This window comes from Chanos chanos, chromosome 1, assembly GCF_902362185.1.
Source record: "Chanos chanos chromosome 1, fChaCha1.1, whole genome shotgun sequence".
NCBI classification, from domain to species: Eukaryota; Metazoa; Chordata; class Actinopteri; order Gonorynchiformes; family Chanidae; genus Chanos; species Chanos chanos.
The window spans coordinates 51,485,331-51,510,177 of record NC_044495.1 but is presented as its reverse complement, the minus strand read 5'-3'; the positions used below and the strand labels follow the sequence as shown (position 1 = coordinate 51,510,177).

General features: G+C 41.4%; 2 protein-coding genes across 2 annotated transcripts in view; both read right to left on the bottom strand.

Annotated features, from left to right (window-relative positions):
- Positions 1 to 15,968: 15,968 nt before the first annotated feature.
- atoh1a (atonal bHLH transcription factor 1a) lies at positions 15,969 to 16,874 on the bottom strand. The gene has a single exon (XM_030789447.1). The coding sequence runs from the start codon at positions 16,872 to 16,874 to the stop codon at positions 15,969 to 15,971; it is 906 nt and encodes a 301-aa protein (XP_030645307.1).
- A 7,194-nt stretch (positions 16,875 to 24,068) lies between these two features.
- Positions 24,069 to 24,847, bottom strand: part of grid2 (glutamate receptor, ionotropic, delta 2) — a 279,373-nt gene continuing 278,594 nt past the window's right edge. Inside the window, exon 16 of the mRNA XM_030783937.1 lies at positions 24,069 to 24,497. Coding sequence (XP_030639797.1) covers positions 24,069 to 24,497 — 429 coding nt within the window. The remainder of the gene's footprint in view (positions 24,498 to 24,847) is intronic.

Sequence of the window (24,847 nt, the reverse complement as noted above, 5' to 3'; positions counted from 1 at the left end):
TAAGTGAACAAACCAATATATATGAGAAGGTTTACTTCAGTCAGGTCACTTAATTTCAAAACTTGTATTTCCCACTTCCTCAACATACACACACTCACTCACTCACACACACACACACACACACACACACACACACACACTCACACACACAAACAAACAAATATGTGCAGAGTCCAATATACACCAGACCAATTTGTTAAATATTTTTGAGAGAGCAAAACATTGTTCAATGTTAATTAAACAGTTTAAGTAAATTTGCTCTGTGGGACATGATAATTTGTTATTGGCAAAGAATGTGAGCTGCATCCAATAGTTCAGTTGTTAATATTTGCCTCCCTGGTTGTTATCAAGTTATGGAGTCATCAGTCATTGCCATTTGCTGTTCTCGTTTTATTTCTGCCAACCATATGTCTGTCTGAACTTTAATATTTAAAAGCTTTCTAAATAACTAAGAGTAACCAGCTTATTGTACTGTCATGCCCACTGCAATATTTCAATAGGATCTTCAATCAGGACTAACAGCTGTTTTACACTACCTGGCAGAGGACCAAAAATAATCTAGCACTTCTGATCTTGTATGGGTTTTCTGTATTTTTGTAGTTTGTGCTACCTCATAAGGAGGTTATGACTAAACTGTCTTAGTTCATGAGTGCATGTATTGGTGCAAAGTCGGTTATGAAAGTGAATAGTGTAGCTTCATTAATAAAATTGAAAAGCCTTTAGAAATTGTGATGAATATTAACGTCCACAGAAAATGAAACTATGATGGGCATCTCTTATTATGTCACTCAATATTGTGACATTTCTCTGATGTTAGGCTTGTTCTGAGGTGTGACTGTGTCCTGGGAGCCCAGAGAGGAAGCCAGACAGACACATTCTCAATATCAGTCCTGTCTCAGTCCAAAGAACCTTGATGGACATGACGGGAGTGCTCTTGTGTAACCTTAGCTTTGACATTCAGCCCCCCCCCCTCCCCCATCCCCCATTCCACCCCATTCACACTGTCTCCTCCTCTGACCTTCACTCACTCTTCCTTTCTCTAACTGCTTTAGCTTCTCTCTCTGTCCCCCTACATGTGTTCCCTCACGACCCTGCATTTGTTCCCGGAACGAGATCCAGGTTGCGTTTCACTCCTTCCGTCCCCCTGTCTAAGACTCTCAAAGTTTTGCGAGTCTAAAAATTAGGGAGGGATTTTACTTATTCCAACCCCCCGTTCTCTCTCTCTCTCTCTCTCTCTCTCTCTCTTTCTCTCCCGCTATCTCTCTTCTCCCCTCCCTCCGCTCTTTTTCACACTGCTCCCTCGCCTATGCCTTCGCGCTCCGGTCGGGGCTGCCACAAAGCCGCCACTGTAAGTGTCACCCCCCCACCTCCTCTCAGTGTGTCTCAGTCTCCTCCAGGAGTAGCAGAGCGTGAATCCAAGATAGAGAGAGGAGGAGTCACTTATCTGAAAGCCTCCGCTCCTCTCCTCCCCTCCGCTCTACTCTCTCCCGGCTCTCCGCGGACAATGGCCGCAGCTCTTAAAGCCCAACGGTGATGGTGATCTGAATGGTTACTCAGCCCCGCATGGGCTTTCCCTCCACCACCCCCCTCCTCCAATCAGCTCAGAGCAGCATGCATGAAAAGAGACCGCTAATGGTCGCTTGTTAGCCACTCCAGTGCCTGCACTGATCCCTCTTTATCTCCCCTATCGGTGTACCCAAAGATGTCTGGGTGAATGTCAAGGAATCCAGGCAAGAGTCATGTTTTTATTCGCCCAATCAGTCGCAGTGGCGATAAGACAATTTGTCAGGAGGAAATCAGAGAAGGCTTCTCACATGCTGGCGTTCAGTTTTTAGAGATGGTGGAGGTAGAACCTGCGAGGTCTGTGATTCGGAGAGAGGGGTGCTCCTTGGGCGTCTCGGATCTTCACTTTTGCGTCCCACTGTCGCTTGTTTTGCATTTTGAACGTCTAGAGTGTAAAACGAGGATGTCTAATCTATAGCACAGGGCTTTAAGTTTGTTCTCTGTCATTTCATTTTAAAATGTGCTTTCTGTAATCGTGCTCCTCTCTCTAAGTTGTACCTGCCTTTTGTTCTCGGGCTCTTTCATGAAATATTCCCATCTAACATTGTCCTTCTCACACTCCTCATTTTTGGGCTACAGTAAGTAACTACTGTGACGTTTGACATTTGGTCCAATCTTGCGCGTATAAATTTCATGGTGCAGATTCATGTGTTCTAAGGGATATTTTAGGTCACGTTCTCCTCACAGATCCTGCAGAAGTGCTGTAAACTATGACTCTGATCCAGGTTGAGTTGTTGAACTATACTGCTCTTCAGCCGTTTCTGATCAGTATTCCTCTCTAGTACTATGCTTCCTGCTCTGCCTCTAATTCAATCCCCATACAGTCCACATAGTCATAGAGGTCTTTGAATTTAACTCACAACCGCAAGGAAAGCTCTTAAATCAGTGGTTATTGCTCAGTGATCAGATTTACCGGGAGGGAGCGAGTCTTTAGTGATGTGATTTTGGACACCTTAACTCAATAGATTTCCAAAGCCTTTCTTTTCCTCTCTCATCTTTCATCGTACAACAAACCGATGGCATTTTAATTTTCATTCTTGTATTACGTTTTATTTATTTACCTGGACGCCTTTTTCTGTACTTTGAACCCAGATACAGGTTGGTGCTGGTCATTGCAAATGATATTATTTCTCTAAAAGAGATTGTAAGGATTGTGTTTTTGTGTTGGATTGTATTAAACCAGACCTCTCTTCTTTTCATTGGAGCCACAGTGTAGATAAGACGCCAGCAGAAACTAAGTCGCAGCAAAAATACCTTTTGATATTGATATCATTAAGTGTGGGCAATGATGTCGTTTCTGGTTGTAACAGATTTACAAACTAAATTACATTTCTTTTAATCTTCACAATTTTATACCAGCTTTTTTCCATTGAGAATGTTCTAAGCTTGATGGAGACACATTAACAGTTCTCTTCTACTCCACATGAATGTACCTCTTCTTAGTTGCTGTTGCAGTTACCAAAATTGTAATTGTAAACTGTAAAGGATTTAAAGCAATATGATTCTTTTTTGCTGTGGTTATCTAGACAGAACGCTTTTGAATAGGATTCCAAGAAGCTTTCACTTCAAAAAAAGGCGTTGCAATTATTAAAAGCATCACGGGAAAACTTTTTGTGAACAAACTTAATTTATCTTTCCCCGACGAGCAGCGTCTGTATGCCTGTCAGATTCAAAGTTCTGATGAGGTTTAACCCTTTTTCTTCAAGTAAACGAAATACATGCAACATTTCAGTCACACTTGCCACCGGAACAAAGAGCACAAAGCAGAGACAGCACAAAGTTGTACTCATGCATGTTTTCGGGGGGTTTTATTTGGGACTCTTGTTGCCTCTGAGAATGTGGCGCCAGCACCGTAATCCAGCAGTTGATGAACAAATAACAACCCTCTCCCTCGTGTGGGAGGAATTGTCCCAACAGTGCCGCCCAGTTATAATAAACGACAGTGAGAAAAAGATCGATCAAAATATACCATGTCCCCACATCACCGACCACGTATATGGATAGTGACTGGGGCAAAGGGGGTGGGAGATTGTTGGTGTGAGGACATAGACAGGGGGGCTAGAGACAGTCTTAATGAGCTAATGAAACATGTCAGTGTGTCATTTTCCGCCCCCTGCCTCAGCAGCGAGAAGCCAAAGCCCACCTGCCGCGGGGGGTCCCATTGTTGGGGCGCTGGATTAGCCGAAAATCCCGGGGGTCCTGAACCTCTGCGTCTCCATCCGTCACTGTCGCCACCGCGAAGAGTTTTCACACATCAGCATGCACGCGCATACACACGCACGCACTAGCCCAACGCTCTCACACACACGTCCAAGATAACTCGCACTCTGTAACCTCGATGATCTGCACCGTGCCTCTGTTCTTAATGAAGTTCATCCACGTAGGCGGATTGTAACTTTATGTGGCAATACTCAACAAGAGGTGGGCACGGGACATTGTGGTTTGTCAGGTGGTAAATGGGGCATCCTGACTAGCGGGGACTTCATCCTCTTAGACTCTATGAAGAGGGACAGGGGGGGCAACAACCCCAGGGGTCAAAGTTCCTGACACAGGCTTTCACACGTTGGGCTAGGTTGGTAATTAACTGGCTGATTGACAGGAACTTCGTGGCATCAGGGGCAGGGGAACGAGCTGTCTGACCAGTGTCATTTGGAGCCGAACAAGCAGTGAAAGGGCAAGTCATTCCCATCGGCACTATAGCCGACGTAACTCTTTTTTCTCCCATACTCTTGAACGGCTCAAGAGGTGCCTCGAACTCCATTACGCAGAATCTTTTTTTTTTTTTTTTCTTTTTGTCTTCTTATCTGAAGAGATATTTCAAGGAGTATTACTATTCTGTGTCTGACTCTGTGGAAAAGTGTTATGTTTAGGTAAAAATGGTCCATATTTCATGTTGTCCAATCTGGAGTGCAGTCACGTGCAGGAACTCAAATCATGGGAAACACGAAGGCCTTCCATGAAAAATACATGCAGTTAAACACACGATCCAAATACAAATTAGATCACGACAAACATGTTTAAAGCAGCGTTTCCCTATTCCAGACAGAACACAGGACTAGAAATAGGAAAGGCTGGCTCAAAGCAGTTTTGTCTTCACAAATCTGACATTTGTGCAACAATCACCTATTCTCCTGTTTTCTCAGATGTTTTTTTTTTCTTTTTTTCCCGACGTCAGTAGGTACAAAGCATTTCTCTTTATTGTTTCATAAGAACCATCACAGCACATTCTTTGCAGTTGTGCATTTTAGGTGTTATTATTATAAGAGTAATTGCTCATTTCTCTTTCTTCTGAGGGTTATGTAATTGCTTCATTCCTACGCTGTTGCTTGAGCTATGGCATATCACTTGAAAAAGTGTGGCTGTCCTTGTGTGACTCTGTAAAAACCCATTTATCTAAAATATAGGTTTTTAGGGAACAGACCCCCCCCGCCCCCGCCCCCTCCCCCACACCCGACCCCCAGTCTGAGAGGTAACACAGCTCTTTTTCAGATAACATGTTCACCTTTGAAGAATGCACTTTAAAGGGGAAAATCTGAGGAATGAAATGGTGTCTCTCCTCTTGATTCTAGGGAACATTTTTCTCCTGCCACACAAAGACGGCGGGATCGCGTTGCAGCGGCGCATTCACTGGGGCACTTTGTTTTCAAATGGTTTTGTTGGTTGTGACACTGCAGACATCCAACACCTTCCAAGAATCTGAACTGTGAAAGCTCTTGTTCTCTCGTGGCTAACCAGAAATAGGCCTGGGGGCAGCGGCTGTGGAGTTGCAAAAAAAAAAAAAAAAAAAAATCTTCCGCCCCGAAGATATTCCCTCCCTGCAGGGGTCCCAAAGCTTAAGGAGCTTAACACAGTCAGATCAACAGCAACTGTTTAATGCTGGGCTTACTCCGAGATTTCGCATGTTCCACTCACTGAGCTCCTTGACCTCTGACACCCTCTATCTTCTACACATATTGGCAAAGTAAGAAAGATACACATCCGTCTCAATCGCCCCTTGGACACCCGTACACACACGCACATGGGCACAAACACAGTTAAACACAAAAACGTTGCACACCTCATGTGCTTGCAATTACAATCAGCGCAGACTCTCTAGATTTCTCCAAGGCAATACCCACTGAAAACGGAGCAAAGGTTCACAATGAACGTGTGAAGGAATTGCCGCAGGAGGAGCGCTGCAGTTGACCAATGCATGCATGAGACCTCGGAAAACGACGTCAAAAGTGGCAGAGTGCAACAAAGGGGTTGGAAATCAGAGGGTTGTGCGTGAGGGGTGGGATGGGGAGGGATGGGGTAGGGTGGGTGGTGGGGGTTGTTCTTGTGGACATTTAGGGGTGGGTTTTGGGGGGGGGGGGGGGGGGGGGGGGTGACGGGACGACCACAGCAGTACAGGCACAGAAAGACTATCCACTACATTAACCTTCTCCAGTACTGCCAGAGCCTTTCTGCACTCCTCTTTCAGCAGGGACCCAAGGGAAGGTAACTCTGAGCCTGGTCCATTCTCCTGCAGAACTTTGATTTCCTATTAGGTTCCTTCGGCGGAGGGGGACCAGGGCGTCTCACGTTCGGCGGCAGGGCCCACGAAGGACAATACCCGGCCTCGGCCTGGATACAGAGCCTTTGTTTGCTGTGCCATTTGTTGCCCCTGTCTCTCTGGCAGTTTCAAGCCCCCATTCGCGTCACATGCTCTTCCCCAAAGTGCACACTTTACTTTGCTCACCGCTGGGGCTGGGGCTTGGTCTGGGGCCGAGGCAGGGAGGGAGAGCTAGACTGGGTGTCTGTGCGTCAGAGGGAATGAAAGAATGAAAGGGAAAGAGAGCAGAGAGAGAGAGAGAGAGAGAGAGAGGCTTTACCCTGTTCCAAAAGCTTTGTGGCAGTTTTGGACCCACTATTTCTGCTATCTGTGCTTTCTTCTCTAAAGAGGACCAAGAGTCCATCTCATATCTGATAAAAAATCTGCAAGGTTTCTGGTTTTCTCCCTTCACTCTACACAGATCTGAAATCTGCAATACGACCACATAGACAAAAGTAGATGAGAAGTTATATTTCAACGCTTACTGAGGTTGATGTACAACATCACTTTCTACCATGTGCTCTGACTGAGGTTGAAGTGGACAGTGTACTGCACCGAGTTAATCGTGCTTAACACAAGAAGTTCTGTGATTGTAATGCAGTGTGTAGACTGTCTTTACCCTCCTGAACACAGAGGTGAATGACAATTACATAAGTCGGTTATAATATCTGATACGTGACAGTTTGAGAGATGCCTCTCCATTGACTCTTTCAAACTTTTATTGAACCTCCTATAAAAGTTGAGTTTTGGGGGGGCAGGCACTTTTTTCCGCCCCATTTTACAAGATAAATTTTTGAGGAGAATACACTTGACACAGACTTAGAGTTTCAAAGCTGAAGTAACAACAGGGAGGGAGAAAGAGAGAGAGAGAGAGAGAAAGAAAGAGAGTGAGAGAGAGAGTGAGAAAGAGAGAGAGAGAGAGAGAGAGAGAAAGAGAGAGAGAGAGTGAGAGAGAGAGGGTGAGAAAGAGAGAGAGAGTGACAGAGAGAGAGAGAGAGAGAGAGAGAGAAAGAGAGAGAGAGAGAGAGAGAGGGAGAGGGAGAGATAGAGAGAGGGAGAGAGAGAGAGAGGGAGAGAGAGAGAGAGAGAGAGAGAGAGAGAGAGAGAGAGAGAGAGAGAGAGAGAGAGAGAGAGAGAAAGAAAGAGCAAGAGATGAGTCTGCCTGTCTGACTGACTGACTGACTGAGTGACATGTTCAGTGAAGCAGTACTGATCTACTGAGAAGCAGTCCCGGTGCCCCCCAGATACAGAGGATGTGGATTGAGCTTGATGATGTGAAAACGAGGAATTGTAAAAGCTAATCTGGAGGGAGGGGTGGATGAGCTGGTTGAAGACTAGCAGACACAGAGAGATCTTCCCATGGATGGATTTTTTTTTTTTAAACAATTACATCAAAGGAAACCCGCCTCATCTTCCATTTTCTCTGTGAATAGGCAGATACACAAACTGGGAATTTTACAGACAAATCCCTATATTCTTCCCCTTAATGAATTCATAAATAAAACTCTGTAGTCCTTAAAATAAAGGATCTTATTAAAATGCAAGTAATTGCAATACAGATGTACTATGGAGTCAGGTGGAGAAATGGGAAGTATTGGTGTCTACGATGCCCACTGGCTGCTTAACCACTCACTCAGCTTTCTTTAAATCCTCCTTTCTTCACATTAAGATAATGCACTGAGGAAGTGGCTTAAGTGTTGCTGTGTTGTGGTATACACTGGTTTAGTCAAGGGGGTGTCTTCTAAGAATATCCCCGGGGCATTGATACCCACCCCCAACTATAAATGGCAGGTTTTGTCTGGAGTCAAATGTCTATGCTGATGTTAAACAGGTTAATTCAGGATAATTTCAGGTGCCTGAAGTACGCAAAACTCAGACTGTGTCACAATTTAAATGGGTAAAATGGTAAAACTATGGTCCTAAAGTTTAGTTTAAAATACCTTTCTTGAATTTCAGCACCACAGCCATGACAATGTGTTTTTAGGGGTTAAAGCTAATTAAGAATAATTACTTCCCCATTTATAGTCAGAGCTTTTGGTGACAGTCCCAAAAGAGATACATAACAGTTTTAACATTTTTGAGCCAACAACTTGAGGTTCCAAATTACAATTACAACATTGCTCAGTAGACAGGGACTCTTAACCACAACAGCTTACAAAACGTGCATCCAGACAGAAAGAAGAGAACTTTACATTTTGGTGAATTATGGTGTGGAACATTTAAACAAACCCAATACATTGACGTTAAGCTGTTCCAGGATCGCCAAGCGTACAAGCTCTGTCTGACTCTGTGACTGAACACTGGTAACCCTAACAATATATAAACTGTTTCATTCACACTCCTGAGACAAGCGCCTGTTTACAAAGCGAACTGTCTCCTCACCCCACTTAACAAAAAGCTGAGAGATGTTATGCAATGCAACGTAACAAAGGTGGTGCCTTGACAGAGATTCTGTATCTCTGTGCCTTTCCAGTGCTTTGTGGCTTAAAATGAAGCCGACTAAAGGCTTGTGTCTGCTCGCGTTCAAGTGACACAGAGAAAGTGTCCTCATCCTCGCTTTTTCCACCACTCTTTCAAAAAGAAAAAAAAAATTGCTTTCCACAACTCCCCATTGTCCGAGGCTTTCTCTGGGAGGTGAATAGGCATCTCTGAGAGAAATGAAAGGGGATTGGCCATGTTTCTCTAATTGGGAATGGGAGGGAATGAGGTGGGCACAGAAGAAGAAGAAGAGGTAGAAGAAGAAGAAGGGTGGTTGTAGGGGGGTTTGGGGGGAGGGCGGGTGGGGGGGGCATGGTTGTCTCTATGTGGAGGTGAAAGCGATAGCCTTGTCTGTTCCAGCCTGCCCCCACTCCCCGCTGCTCCACCCACGGGATACCTGAGAGTGGAGGTCTCCTGGGAAAAAAAAGGGACCAGAGGAGTGCTTTCAGCAGCCATGAAAAGAGCAGAATAAAACACAAGAAACTCCTACTACAATATACAGTATCCCTCCCCTGAGCGCGGCTACCAGCTGAAATATTATCTGTGCTGCCACTGTACAATGGGGGCAAGAGTGTTTAATAGAAGCAGAAGTTCACAGGTGAGTGGGTGGTTTAGACAGGGCTCTCAACCTTGCTGAGTTAAATGGGTTCATGATGTCGAGGTGAAGAAATTTAAATGACCCCTTTGAACGTCCATAACACACCGAAGGCTTTGTGTTCAGTGTTGTGTCTGGCCGACAGAGAATTCTAAGGTGAGCGACCACAGAGGAAAGAAGTGTTGAACTCAGGACTGAGCTAAAACATTGTTGCTTAAGCACTATCGTGAAAACAGAGGAGAAAACACAGGAGAAAGGAACTGAATGATTTGACAGAGATCTCATAGCATAGAGTTAATGATTCTGGATCCATTTTCTGCATCCTTTGTTAGTGTCATGTGGTTGTGTCCGGTTTTATTTGATATCATGCTTCATTTATTGTTGGCTTGCATCTTTTACTTTGAATATAGTGGGGGTTTTTTTTCAGTATAAGAACTTGACTGTTCTTTAAATGCTGTATTAACTCTACAATTCCAATTCCCCAAAATTAGTGCCAGTCTGACCTAGAATAATTTAGATATTCTTGAGAATATTATTAAGATTTTCTTGTCTGAAACTCAAGAAATATAATGGTCAATTTAAAGAGCTAACAGTAGAACTGTAAGACAAATACTGGAAGAGCTACTGTGTTGCCATGGAGACATTAAATTAACATAGATAGTGTACAGAATGGTGAAACCAGCTTGGAATGAAGGTGTATCTCATTTGAGTGACATGGTGAGGAAAGAGGGCAGGTAGGAGATGGAAGCCTACATGGATGTCTATTTTCCAAGTTCACAGGACAATTCTAGGTAATTCTTACTTCCGTACCTGTTAATCAATACAGGTTGAACCCGCGATTTCCTGTTTAAAGAGAGAGAGAGAGAGAGAGAGAAAAAAAAAAGGCCGCACCTTCATGTTCCATGGTGTGAAACTGCAAAGAACTGCCTGCAAGCACAACCACCCTCAAATTTATGGCCTTCCATTCATGACCACAGTCAACCTTCAGCCTCTTCACACCTCCGGAGAGGAGCTGCACGCTGAACGTAACCTGACCCAAAAGGAAGTCCAAAAAAAAAAAAAAAAAAAAAAAGAAAAAGAAAAAAAAAGGAGGTTAAATAGCCCTACAGTTGAGGTGTTTCCCTGTACATACACAGACACACACATATATATCTTCACAAAGAATGTAACTGATGCTTGAAGGGCATTGAACGTCAATATAATTGGCTTTGGCATTGTGAACCTCTGAAAGGACTGGTTACTTAAGAAGCCTCATGTCAGTGTATGTACGTTTGCTTTGAACATTGGCAGACACAATAGAACAGCCAACAGGAGAACAATGCTTGTTGCTCTCTCTGTATTCTTTTTGCAGAGAGACGAATGTAAAACAGTAATTTCTTTATGGCGCTTTTTTTTTTATTAGTTGCTTTCTCTGAAAGGAGCGCTCGGTCGCTGTTTTTTTTTTTTACCTTACTTTTTTTTTTTGCTAACCTTTGCTGGCGCATCAAAAATCAAAAGTATCGTGTGCACTAATTGTTGCATTCTCCTCCGCTTTAACTAAAAGCTGCACAAAGATTAACATTCCGGTCTGCAGTGTGTAAACTCAAGATCTCTTTTTATAAATATAATTAAAGTTTTGCTGCATCCATATCTCTGTGTTGGCATGAACTTAAGCGACATTATCTTGGATTTTGGGGAAAGCGCCGTCACGTTCTTTGGGATAAACTGACACGCATCATTGAAGTCTGCAGACCTGTTGTTCACAGGAACCCTTGCATTATTCATATCTCTTATTCATCGACTCATGTGCCATTTCTTTTCGCCCCCCCCCCCACCCCCCACGCTTAGATAACAATCTTTTTAAAAGGAAACAAGGCTTTGCTTTGGCATGTCTCCATGAAATACTCACAGGTGTATGCATGTCTAAACACCCTACCAGCCCAAAACACACCCAGTTTCAACCATTAATTTTTCATATCATCTAGAGAAAGTTGAGCTCCAACTGGTTTGTTGACAGGTGTTGGATAAGCCACGGTTGCATGCATTAAACTCGACCCTTGTGGTTTTTACAGAAGGCATGGGCCTAAAAAAATTACTCGTAATCCAACTGAATCAGCCACACTCTTTTGATGCTGACAAACAACACAAATTAGAAAAAATATTCCATCTGGAGAGATGTGCTGCACACAGTTTTCACTATCCTTCTTACTTTCTGTTTATCTCGCTCTCTCCCTCGCTCCCCCTCTCTCTCTCTCTCTCTCTGCCTCTCTCCCCCTCTCTCTCTAACTCTCTCCTTCGCTCCCTCTCTCCTTTGCTTTGGGGCCTTCCCTCCCTTTTGCCTGTTCTCTCTGTCCTTTCGCTGCTCTATTTCACAGCAGATGGGAAGTACGGCCCAGTTTTAGCTTTTGTTCTGGTGTCCCCAGAGAGCCCATGCTTTCTTTTTTCGGGGGTGGGGGTGTGTGGGGGGGGTCCTTTCCTTATCTCGTAAGAAATTCAGGGGGCCTCACTTCTCAAGTAAAGCCCTGGAATGAACATGGGCTCGATTCAGGCTCGTCTTTTGTGTGTCTCTAATTTTTAGACACTTCAGTTCACTTGTCCTGAAAAGCCTGTAGAAGCCACACCACTGTATGTCATGTATGTGTCTGAAAGGTTCTTGCCATTATTTCTGGGAGTGTCTGATAACTTTCATATAGAAAATGCCATGTGTCCCTGTACTGGAAATAACAACAGAAAAAAAAAATTGAAAAAAAAAACACGTAGCCTATTTGGTAACCATGTGATTTTGAATACATGCCTTTAGCCCACCAAAATAATTAAAATAATAATAATAATTATAATAAATTTAATTTATTGGGGTTTTTTTCTTTTCTTCCTGTTGCACAACTACTTTACCACAAGTGTCTATTATTTTACTGAGCAAGTGTTTCATTGAGCTAAGTCTTTGCCAGTGGCATTTACACAGTTATTATACAATCTGCGGTCAAACTTCAGACTCTTTAACCAGTTCCTGTGCATGGATTCCAAGACACCTGCCAACACCTGTTATGTGTGTGGGTAACCGTATCCAAAAAGTGAAGTCCTTTCGGTTTAAACTGTGACGGTGAAGCAATACGACACTGATGCCACACACGTGCGCTGGCTCTCTGATCCTCCCCGCGCCTTCATTGCGCAAGAAGGGGAGGGTGCGTTTGTTTATGTTTTTCTCAACGCCCATTTTCAATATTTAATGAGATCTGAAACCTCAACTCACGCAGTCTCCCAGCTGTTGTTACAGACTCTTTACACATTCAAATAGACACCACCAATACCACCAGTTGACTTTAAGCGCGTACAGATGCAGACAGGATAAAAGGGGTCAGAATTAATAAAGCTTATCGAAGATGATGTAGATAATAATGGTGAATTTTTCATACTCTTTACACAGTGGTGCCATTCAAATTGCGCTCTCGATTCATATTTAATTGCGTGATAAAACAATGAACGCCCGCAGACTTATTTCGTCACGACCCACATTGTTTCAACAATTCATAAAAAAAATTAAAATTGCCTAATACTTACAAGTGGCAATGATTTTTAAGACCATAAAGGGTGGCGTGTGTAAATAAAGATAGATAATATGTGCTCCATCATCAAGCTCACTGACTAGCACTACATAGACGACCGCGTAATATATTATTTAGAATGACTGTGATATTTTGCATATCGTTATAATTAACAATAACTGGCATCACCGTTTTGATACTACCAAACAACTCCAAACAGCCACCTCAGGACTGTTGTGAGTATCATTACTGAATTTAACGTTTTCCTTCAGGACATGCGCATAGACTTGGAGGGTTACGGTGTCACAACTGTCTTGTCTGTTTGGAGACACCCGACAACGGGGTCTTGAAATTCGAGAGCTTCGTTGTTGTTTTTGAGGATCCCATGTGTCAGGATAGTGCAGGTGCCTGCTCAGTTCATGAGAAGATAAAGGCATATGGATAAATGTGGTGAATAATTTAACATGGCTAGCGTGTGCATGATATTGGCTATTATTCTCGGAGTTAATCTGGCGCTGGATCACAGGGACACGGCGTATGATTGGTTAAAAGCAGGGGTGTGGGACGCATAAGGCAGGTACACTGTTCCAGTTTAATAAATAATTCCTCAACTTTTCCAGAGCAGTGTTTGAAATTGTGGGCAGATATACAAAGCCTTAGGATGTTATAAGTGAAATTATTACCCAAGAATAAAACTTTATCTTGTTGCGTGTCCGTATGTTTGCACGCACTTTTAAGCTAACGAGTGACTCAACGTTTGTGCAAATGGAACCACAGAGCTCATTAAAGATAAGACTACATATGATTGGCTTTCAGTGTGTGTGCGTGTGTGTATCTGTTTTTGTTTATGTCGGCGTGAGTACCTGGATGCGTACTGGCGTGCGCGTGTGCGTATGCGTGGCAGACTTAGCAAGTGTGTCCTCTCTAGAGTCAAGTCCTATGGGACTTTGCACACAGTGTGTAGGAGTGCCCCGCGCGCTCACCAGCTGACAGCGCGTGCTTCAATGAGGATACCCAACACCCTATGCCACGGGTCTGCCAACAATAGGACGCAAATTAATAAACACTCCAATTACCGTCTCCTAAAACAAATGTCCCAAAACAAAACATTAAATAAACTAAAGTGCCACTTCAAAATATAGCGAGTAAAAAATAAATTTATGGCACATGTAAATGAAATGTTTAACTATAGAAAGAAAGTTGACAACTGATAAAGATGGTTAAGACCTTTTAGTCGAGCACACCGGCATATGGACTGCGAGCGCTGCGTGGACAGCATCCAAATTCTACTCAGTAAATTAAATTTCTGTCGAGGACTGTGGTCCTGTATTTTTCTAGACGCCAACAGTGCGCGCGCGCGCACACACACACACACACACACACACACACACACATTCAGATATGCAAATAAGATATACCCTGATATATGTACCTATAGATATACATATATCAGGGTATATCTTATTCACGTTGACAACATTCTCACTTTGTTTTTATCACGCAGACCTATTAAATACATGAGCAAATAAGCATGGTCTCAAACATAGTAATGACTGAGTAATGCCTGTGATACTGGTCACGTGACAGGCGGATATGCAGGAACATGACTAATCCAGCGGAATTACAAAAAAAGCGAACAGAACTCATAAATTTAAATTTTAGATCTGTTTAAATATTATCCTGATTCTGTCTAAATGACACGATGTCTAGAGGCAGCTCAACTAAACCTTGTAAAAAAAAAAAAAAAGAAAGAAAGAAAAAAGGTCGTCAGAAAAAGTTACAGCCCCCATGAAAAGAGGAAGGTTAACACTGTTAACAGAACCTCCAGGCTGTTAACAGTGAAAAGTGATGTTAATCTATTCTGTTGGCAGGATTTTAAGACATCAAAATGCTTTAATAGTTAAATGGTTAAGGTAAAATATTTAATGGTACAAGTCTTAATGAACGGATATATATGGAATGTGAAACCACTCAGCATTCTCATTAAATTCCTCAAAAAAAGTCTACTGGAGTTAAGGTTCACCGAGTACTGCATTGTTGTCAGTCCAAAGCTGGAGCGCTAGCCTACTAATCATATGAAACCGTCAGTATTTGAAAAGAAAAGACAGGGAAAACGCAGAAGTATAGTTCCCCTTTTGAAATCTGATATAAATCTCAATCCCCCTCGAAGAACGTGAAGGGGTTGCCGTTATATCCTGTAGGCTATTTAACGTTTTGTTTAAATCGCTGCCAAAAACCACTGGCTTTAAGGACATGCCTAACTTTAATTATTTGTCCCCACTCTTTTCATCATCACCAACATCATCATCATCATCATTAGGATTTCTGTGTGTGATAGATGAAGTAATTGTAATGAAAAAGCGGTTCTATCCAGAAACCTGTACATGCCCAGACAGTTCCTGTGATACTACTAAAAGCTGCAGCTGTTGAATTTATAATAACAATTGTGAACTGACAAAAACCACAAAACAGACATATATTGTCATTCTGTTTTTTTTTCTTTCTTTTGTGTTTATTTAAATCAAGAGAAACTTAAAACAAGTGGCAAAATTGCTATTTTCAGCAAATATAACAAGTCATTTGAAAAGAAGGACAAATTAAGACAGAAATAAATACTTCAATCACCTTCTTCGTGTCAAAGCAGGAAACATATTATCTCGCACGTTGAAACTGGATATTCAAAATCGACAAATATTCCAAAAAAAAAAAAACAAAAAAAAACAAACAAACAAGAAAACGACTAATGGCTATTTTAAATATGTTCATCAAATTGGCATTACTACTATCAAAACAGAAAAGCGTTGTTCCATGACAAAAGCATGTTTCACAAGCCTATGGCTTGTGTTTAAAGTGCACGTAAACTTTAGAAGTTGCAAACGAATTCTTAACGGGATCAAACGTAATCATGATCACTAAATCGAAAATTCTCTGATATTTTCACATGTACATAAACAGGGAAAAGTTATTTCTTGGAAGACAGCTTGTTGTACATGACATTCAAGAGCCCATGGCAGTGCTGTGCGCGACAGTCGACATGGCATAGGGATCCCAAGTCAAGGAAAGGCAGATAATTCTATTGGCGATCAGTTACATGACAAAAACTTTGATGTCAATAAGGTCATTAAGTAGAGTTCTGAGAATCAATCAAATGGATTTATAAAGCTACCTATTACGAAGGATAGGCTATACGAGCTCCAAATATGATTGACACGATATGTGACAGTCTGTCAAAAACAATCTAAAATGCGTGGTGGCTTCGCAGTTTCAATTCAGAGAGTTCGTCTTCGCTCTGTAAATCCAGGTGTGTTTCGTCTGAGTCACTGAAGTGTGAATGCGGTGAAAACTCTCCGTCGCTGCGGTTCGACCGAGGTGAGTCTTTGCTGTTCTCCGAGCCGGACTTCATCATTCCTGTGGGAGACTGCATGTCTTGATCCATGAAAGAAGTGAACGTTCCATCCTCGAATGGAAATGGCATTCCCGTAAGCTGCACAGGGAGACCTGTGCCTCTTCGACAGGAGGTCGGTGATCCCTGGGGAGACCTGTCTCCCTCGTAGACATTGGCAGACAACAGGTTGCAATTTGGCGAGTCTACTTTAGCCGCTGGGCTCTGAAGCAGATCGGAAAGCGCATTGATGTAGATCTGTGCCATCTGCAGAGTCTCGTATTTGGAGAGCTTTTTGTCATTGTCGAAGGCCGGGATGACACTGCGCAGCTCGTCAAAAGCATGGTTCAGTCCGTGCATTCGCCGTCTCTCGCGCGCATTAGCAGCCATACGCCTCTGCTTCTGCACCACATTGGTTGGTTTGCTGGACGGAGCTCGCTGTCTACCCTCGTCGGGGCCAACAGACCCTTTGAGCCGACACAATTCGCGTACTTTGACAGGACTCTTGCTGCTCTTTCTGAAGCCCGAGCTGTGACTTAAAGCTGGAGACACGCCTTCAACGCTCGAGCCGGGCGAGTGCAGCAGGTATTCGGCGTGTGCCGCGCAGGTGCCAGGCTGCACGGGAGCCAGCCAGGCGCGTGGGTCACTGCTGTCTATGAGTGCCAGAGCTGGTGGGTACTCACGCTGCTCCCCCCTCCCCATGCTGGAGTGTTGGACTCCTACTTCAGTCATTTCTTTCGCATCTTTGCTTACGCTGTCCATGTTCATTCCATCCATTTCGTTTATAAATTATGTGGTTGAGCCCAAAAAGTCAGGCAAAAAAATTAATTGCCCTCTGCAGTTTTCTTGTTTCACCTGTTACACGTTTTGTGTTGTGAGGAGGAGTTCTAAACTGACATCTCAGGACGATGCGTCGGTTTTAAAAGCGGCACGCGCCTGGGAGCCCCCCTTCTCAAGCTGGTCGCGTGGCGCTTTGACCAATAAGAGCACTTGGGGCAGGCGCGTGTAAGCAACCAATGAGAGCTCACAGTAAACCCGAGAGAGGTTATTATGGGCAAACTGTTTTTGATAATGCCGCGGTTTAGAGTTGTTTAACTAGAGCGCTATAATCACAATGGGTCGTCCCACAGGACGCACGCAGAAAGATACAGGTTGGTGAGGAATGTGGACGGCTTGGGCTGAGTTTAAATCGTGTTGGAAATACTAATTCTTTCACAGAATGTGCAGCACATTAAAATTAGCGGTTAAAAGAAAGATGAGTCAAACTGCATGAATGTCCAGCTAAGGAAATACAATATCAATGAGGGGTGTTTCAAGTATAGCCTATTGTTCATCTGAGATGTGAAAAACGGTCAAATATAGTCTACACTTAAAATAATGTTATACTTTCAGTATTTCATTTGTCCTGATCATAGGATCTCACTTTACTAAAAGAAAGTCTACACGTCGTATAATTAATATATGTTGTTAAATTACTTTATCAGCTTGTTCAAGTCAGTTCCCTTTAAAAACACGTCAACAACAACAGGAACAACAATGACAACAGTAAGACTTTGCGAGTAGTCGCACACCTTAACCACAAAGAAGGGAAAATGTCAAAGATCATTCTGAGTCTGGTTCACATGTAATTTTTTGTTTTGCACAACAACAACAACAACAACAACAACAATAATAATAATAATAATAATAATAATAATAATAATAATAATAATCATACGAGATCATTAATTTTTAATGACGATTGTATTCATTGGGCATTTATAATGCTGAGCCTTCTGAATCCAATGCTTTTTGAGTTAAAATATTTCGAGCAACATGATATATATATATATATATATATATGTATATGTGTGTGTGTAAAACATGATATTAAAGTCTAATAAACAGGTTAACTTAGACCTGGTTACATATCTAAAGGTTTTTTTTTACAACGAAGAAAAATAATTTGATGCATTATTTTATTTATTCAGCAAAAATGTGACGATAGTGCAATAAAAGAAAATATATCAAACTAAAGTCTATGTTGTAAACAACTCTATCAGTTGTCTATCTCAGGAACGGGCGACTTTCTGAATAAACAATCGTTTTTTGAGGTTTGTGCGCATTGGCAATTTAGCGCGCCTGTATTCGATGACTGGTAAAGCCATCTTGCGTTTCATGTTCTTTTGAACAAGTTCAAAACCTTTTGATCCGACTTAAGGAACGCCCTGTTGGTAAAAGGGCTCGGAAACTTGATCGGGGCGCGCGACAGTGCTTTTACAGTCACCTGCTTCGGTCAGTGAAAGAAAAAATGGGTAAGAAGTGTGTGAGTCACATCCATGTCTTTGACAGTAATCCTCTCCATACAACATGCCTTTTATTCTCACTGCACGAAACGACAGTCGTTTTCAACATGACTTTTATTCGATGATAATGGCTGAAAAATAACGACAGGTAAATGAAATAAAATCATAACGTCAAACAAAAAGGGATTAACGAAACTATACTAAAGAACCAGAGATGTAAGAGTTATTCACACTAGTTGACAAGTTATCTAAGCTGATATTTAATCATTTTTAAATAACATTTTAAAAAAATCCATTAAGAGTAGTCTAGGGGAATTTACCGCAGAACAAATAATTTAAGTCTTTAGGCCATTGTCTAATGCTGCTCCTTAAGCAAGTGTGAAAAAAATATTGTAAAGGCATTCAGCAATGCATAAATATGAGGCGTTATTCTTGAAATTATTCAGTATGTGTTTGCACAGTACTTTATATTTAATGGAAAAAAACACAACATGTGGTGGAATGCGAGGTCTAAATTGCTGATTTCTGAAATAAAAATGACATTAATCTTTTTACATTTATTCATGAATTCAGTGGGCAAAAAGGCTCGGGACTGGCGCCTGAGTCCGTCCCCACTGGAGCCTCAGCCAGTCGCCCTGCATGTCTTGGAAGAGTTCCTAAAGCAAACAACAGGTTGGATATTGTTGCTGTCGATTATTAAAGTGGCTGGCGGACAATAGCGACTCTATGTTCCATTCGACACGCCTGAGGAACTCTTTGAAAAAAGGGCACAAAATGTGTCTCGATGGGGGCTTCCAGCGTGATCAAGTCTGCGTGCTGCTTTCTTCATTCCTGTCTCCTGGGAAACGACGATATCACGCACTTGATGAAAGGAATTAAAATAGCAAATATTAATATAAAGGGCTATAACAAGGTACTGTTAATATTAATGGCCTATGCTATGGTGATGATGATGATGATGGTGATGATTATTATTATCATTATTATTATTACTATTATTATTATCACTACTACTACTACTACTACTACTACTACTACTACTACTACTACTACTACTGCTGCTGCTATTTATTTATTTATTTAATTATTTAATTATTTTTGTCGTAGTAGTACTAGTAGTTGCAGCAGTAGTGGTGGTATACCCTGATTGTGTTATAATTAATATCATCATAATTACATTGTTCCATTTAATTAAGACATTTTTAAATGTACAATAATCAACAATTAATCGGCATATTTCCTGTCTGTATATCATAGCGATGACTATAAGATTTAGAACTTTACCTTAAAATTTTATTCTGGAGGTGCTCCCGCGAAATGGAAATTTGGCACACAGGCTAAGTGGAAGACTGAGCGCGCCTCTGTAAGATTTAATATTGTTGATTTCTTATCGTTTTTGAAAACATTTCAAATATCGGTAAAGTTTTTAAAATTATGTACCTTAGTTTTTGAAAGCACATGCAAAGTTAGACTTCTTTGTCAAGATAAGATATAATGCGTACAACTCTCGGGACGACTGGGTCTTACAGTTAATTTGGTCTTCAGCAAAGGTGAGTGCACGTCTAAATTCTTTGGACGTGTGAATTCTCTTACTATGGTGCTAGAAGCTCCCTCTAGTGGCTCATTTTCAAATTCCGCTTCAGCTGGAAACACCCACGTAGGTTAAGATGGGCCCACACCGATACATTTTGTAAAGAGAACTATAGCTGAATTCAACCAGTTAAATAAATGGGGTAGGGGGTGTATGTGTGCTTCAGAATAGACCTATGTATTTCCAGGCTGCCAACAAGGTAAAATCAACATGTTAAAAAAGTTTGGCATACAATGTACATTTATTTTTTTGGTAACTAAATTTCAAAAGTATTCAACTGGTTTTAAGACTCCGCAGACATCATAAATATAATCATTCTCATAAACAAAAGGATAAATGTAGGATAAATGTTTGTATAATATATAATGCTGTACTCTGTGATGCATTTCCAGGGCTATCTCTGATATAAAGTATTAAACTTATCATCAGAATGAATTATTATTATTTGAATTCTTTGAATCGCTGAATGGAAAACATTCTTTGCTTCAAAGTTAAAAACTTTCCATTTTGATTATTAACAACCTGTATTCTCAGACCTGGATTCATGAACGATAACATTCAGTTTTCACTCTATACTCATAAAGCCCTATTGTAAAACATGAGGGCTATCATGAGTTAACAATACATAACATGGATGCAGTTTCTCTGATCCTTGTAATACCCAGTGTTGATTGCGTAAATATTCAGGTTAAAGTTATGGAATAAGAATTCGTAATGATATGACTATAATGACTTGTAACCTACATAAATGCAGCAATGCAAAAGATAGCAACGGCATTAAATCTTAATGGATAATTAAAAACCCGTTGTAATCTGAGATTGCAGATCTTTATGAAAAGCAACAACACTGATAATGCACTGAGCTGCTGGTTTGGACAGAATCTAACTTTGGTCCCTTGAAAGTCTCCCATGGGCTTACCGTTTCTTTTGTTTTGGAGCCCCTAGTGGCAGGCAGTGGTAGTTCATACAAAATCCTCCTACCACCATTTCTATTTATACCTTTCTATTTCTATGTGCTTTAGTCTACTATTCTAGTTTTATGCATATTGAACACTTTGCGTTTATATTGTAGACACATAATATCTGTAGATACATAATATATTACTTGACTGTTGCGATTTAGGAGTAAACAGAGTATAAAAGCTTTTACAAGCTAGTGAGAGTGGACCTGTTCATTCACCACAGAGTCAAACAACATTACCTTGTATTCTGCATGGGCCAAGGAGAGTACCATGTGAAAAGTTGTATGGTAATCCTGTGAAAGCTGCTTTTTTTCTTTTTTTTTTTTAATCTGACCGTCTTGACGTCTCAGAAATGTAAACAGAACAAAGCTAGATTCTTGTTGACAGTAATGTACGACTAAATTAAATTGAATGTGGGAGTTCTAACCGCGTGTAACATCCAAACAACTGTACACATCTAGAGCTGTTCTGGAGTACTGGTCATTTTTGGTTATCAAATCACAATCAGTGATCGCATGGAAGCAAGAACGGACTAGCATATGTTTGTTTAAATGACTTGCGTCTGAGAGAGAGAGTACTAGAATATGGTTAGTGTGTCATTCTTTCATTCAAACAGTTAACAGCACTTGCCTTGTCACTTGTAATATGAAACTCTGAGAACACTCAAACATATGTCATATATTAACATCCATCCCCAATGCAAAATGCACATAAGCTAATCATCCTTTACTCTCATACTGGTTAGAGCGCTGAGTTACACTATGTCCTTGCTCTAATATTTCAAAGAAAACAAAAATAGACCACTGTAGAAAACATGTTTATTAGACAAATTATACACAGAAAGCTTTGCCACTTGTAACAGAGGCCTCAATTTGTTCCATCTGAATAATATGCAACACATACAACAAAATAGGCCTATATTAAATACTGTACATTATAATCAGTTGAAAATGACTGAGTAATGCTATACATACTATGTATGAAATTAAAAATGTTACAGGCATAGCAAGTTTTGCATGCTTCTTTTTACCGAAAAAACAAAACAAAATAAAACAAACAACAACAACAAAAAAAAATCCCAACTTGCTTCCTTATTTATAAATCGACAAAAAGGAGATGAGATCAGAATGGGAATGCTTTACTGTCAGAAGGACAGAAGAGAGCTCAATGTTGTGTTATGGTCGCTAACTCAATGTTAGGCTCTTAAGATTTACTGGAATTTTTTTTTTTTTAAATCCCACCCCCCAAAAATGTACCAGCATGTAAAATATGCATTTTAATGTTTCTTCGTTTATTCTAAAAAAAAAAAAAAAAGAAAGAAAAAAGAAAAAGAAAAAAGATACTAAATAAAAATTGTTCCTATTGTCGTTCAGTAGCCGTTGCTTAAGAAAAAAGTACATCTAGAATGCTTGCATCAAACACTGTTTGCTGCTCTCTACACACAACATTTTGCGAATTAGTCTGAGGATAACAAACTCAAAGCTCATTCTAAACAACTAACATTAGTAAATATGAATACAGTATTAGTGAAAAGGGTTTTCTTTTTTAAACCTCCTCAAAATGTTTTTTGTTTTTTTTTGTTTGTTTGTTTGTTTGTTTCTCTCAACATATGTCGATGGCCTCATTTAACAATTATTACCTAAAAAAAAAAGAAAAGTTAGATAAATATTACCCCTTAACATTTACAAAATGAAATAGAAAGATTTTTTTTTTTTTTTTCAAATAACTCTCCAAAGAGTTGTCATCTGTATTTAGGACAGATACTGGGTAGGTAAAAAGGTCATCTGACTATAGCCTTAACAGAGAATCTCTTCTGAAAGGTGTCTCCTTGATGTTAAACAGAGCGACAGACCGTCTCAGGCTGATGGCACAGACAATGAAACTATTGTACAAAAATGTTGTTTGTTAAGTCCTGGCATAGTTACGGTTACAGCCAAAAAAACAAAAAAAAGAAAGAAAGAAAGAAAGAAAGAAAGAAAAAAAAAAAAACTAGATGATACCATTACGCAAACCAGAGTACACTGATGGCACTCAAGCAGTCAAGAAAAACAAATGCAAAGAAAAAGAAAGAAAAGAACATGTAAATAATAAAGAACACACAACTACCAACATTTTGTTTTAATTAAACGCTCTGATCAAACACATTCCACTCATTAAGATTTGTTAGCCTATATATAGTTTTTTTTCTTAAAGAAAATTCGATAAAAGATATTCATGAGCCTTTCAGCTGCATCTCCGCTCCTTGTTTTGTGATGTTTTAATTGATCTTTAAAGTCTGTGTCTCTTCCTAAGTGACCTCTGCGCATCATCCAGGGCCTCACCATCAACCAGATGGCACGAAACAGGTGAGGGGTTTGTAGAACCACAGATAATTGCGTCCAGGCCTGTGGACCTTAGTGGAGTACTGCCGTACTAGGGTCCTATTCACAGCATGGTGTTAGGCTTAGACGTAGAGTGTTAAGTCACCATGTCGTGCAAGTCGTTTACTTCAGACGGAGGCGATGTGAAGCAGTTACTGAACACTGAGTAAGGTATGAAGTCGATTTCCCGAAGCCGACTCGACGTCTCTCCGAAGAGCCTCGCGTTATTGCAGGATTGTGAAAAACCGTTAGAGAAAGTGTTTTTGCTCAAAATAAAACAAAACAAAACAAAACCAAAAAATGAAAACATCTGAGCGTCATAAGATCCACAATAGTCTTTGTTTGTTGTTCTTCTTTCTGTGTTTTTTTTTTTTTTTTTTAATCTTTATCTTATGTTTGTTCCCCAACTTTAAAGTCCTTGACGAAAGAAAAAAAAAAAAAAAGAAAAAAAAGAAAAAAAGAAAAAGTCAAAGTAAACGGATCATCTTGTTCACAGCAGAAATTGCCTGACAAATACAACAACAACAATGCTATTCAGTGCCTTCCTCACCTCAGAGGAGAGTTCAGGTCAGGAGAAGTGCCCCCACTCAGCCCACGAAAGCAAAGCCAAACCCCCCCCCACCCCCCCAAAAAAAACCCCAAAAAGACAAACTGAAAAAAAAAAAAAAGATTTCTATTTACATATATCTCTTTTTTTTTTTAATTCTCTGTAATATTTATTTTCCCCTGCATCTCTCTCCGTGGTTATACTCTGACGTTCATATGGATGTGCCCCGGTCTGGGTCGTTGCCGTAACTGAAGTTGGGGGCCGGGGTGGGCTGGTAAGGTATGCTGGACATAGTTTTGATGGGACTGCGGAAGAAGCCGCCGTTGGGCGCGCGCTGCCGGAAGGGCCCCCCAGTCCGGTGGTCCTGCACCGCCCCGAAGGCGAATCCGGCGGCCGCCTTGGCCGACAGGCTGCGGCTGAGCGTCTGGATCTGCTCGGGGATGAAGGTGGTGGTGGTGATGTGGGTGTTGCGGAAGTCGCTGATCTGCTCCAGGGCCTGGCGGGCCGCAGGCAGAGAGTCCATGTCCAGAGGCGTCAGGTCAATGGAGGAGGTGGAGAACTGCTTGTGGGGGCTCTCGTCCTCCGTGCACAGGCTGTTAACCCGGCGGTGAAGGTGCTCCAGGTCGATTTCTTTATCATCCTGCAGAGGGGGGGAGGGGAGGGGGGGGGGAGGTAGAGAGAGAGAAAGGAGGGGAAGAGAAGAGAAGGGAAGGGAAGGGAGAAGGACGAGGAGGTGGAGCCCAGAGGAGGAAACAGAAAAAAGGAGGAGAGAGAAAGAAGAGGAGGAGGAGGTGAAGGTTGTTACAGGAGTCAAAGGAGAGAAAAGGTAAGGGTGGATAAAAAGTGAGGTGAATCGGGAGCGGGGTGATGGTAGGAGGAGATAAGACGGCATGATGGATAAAGGGCAGGAAAAACACGGAATGACCAGGCCAGGGTTCAGTTTCCAGACATTTAAGAGATAGCGGAGGCCATGAGCGCAGGCATTCCATC

Bases quoted from the DNA above. Each gene is read 5' to 3' on its own strand.
- atoh1a (XM_030789447.1), bottom strand. From the start codon at position 16,874: ATGGACAGCGTAAGCAAAGATGCGAAAGAAATGACTGAAGTAGGAGTC.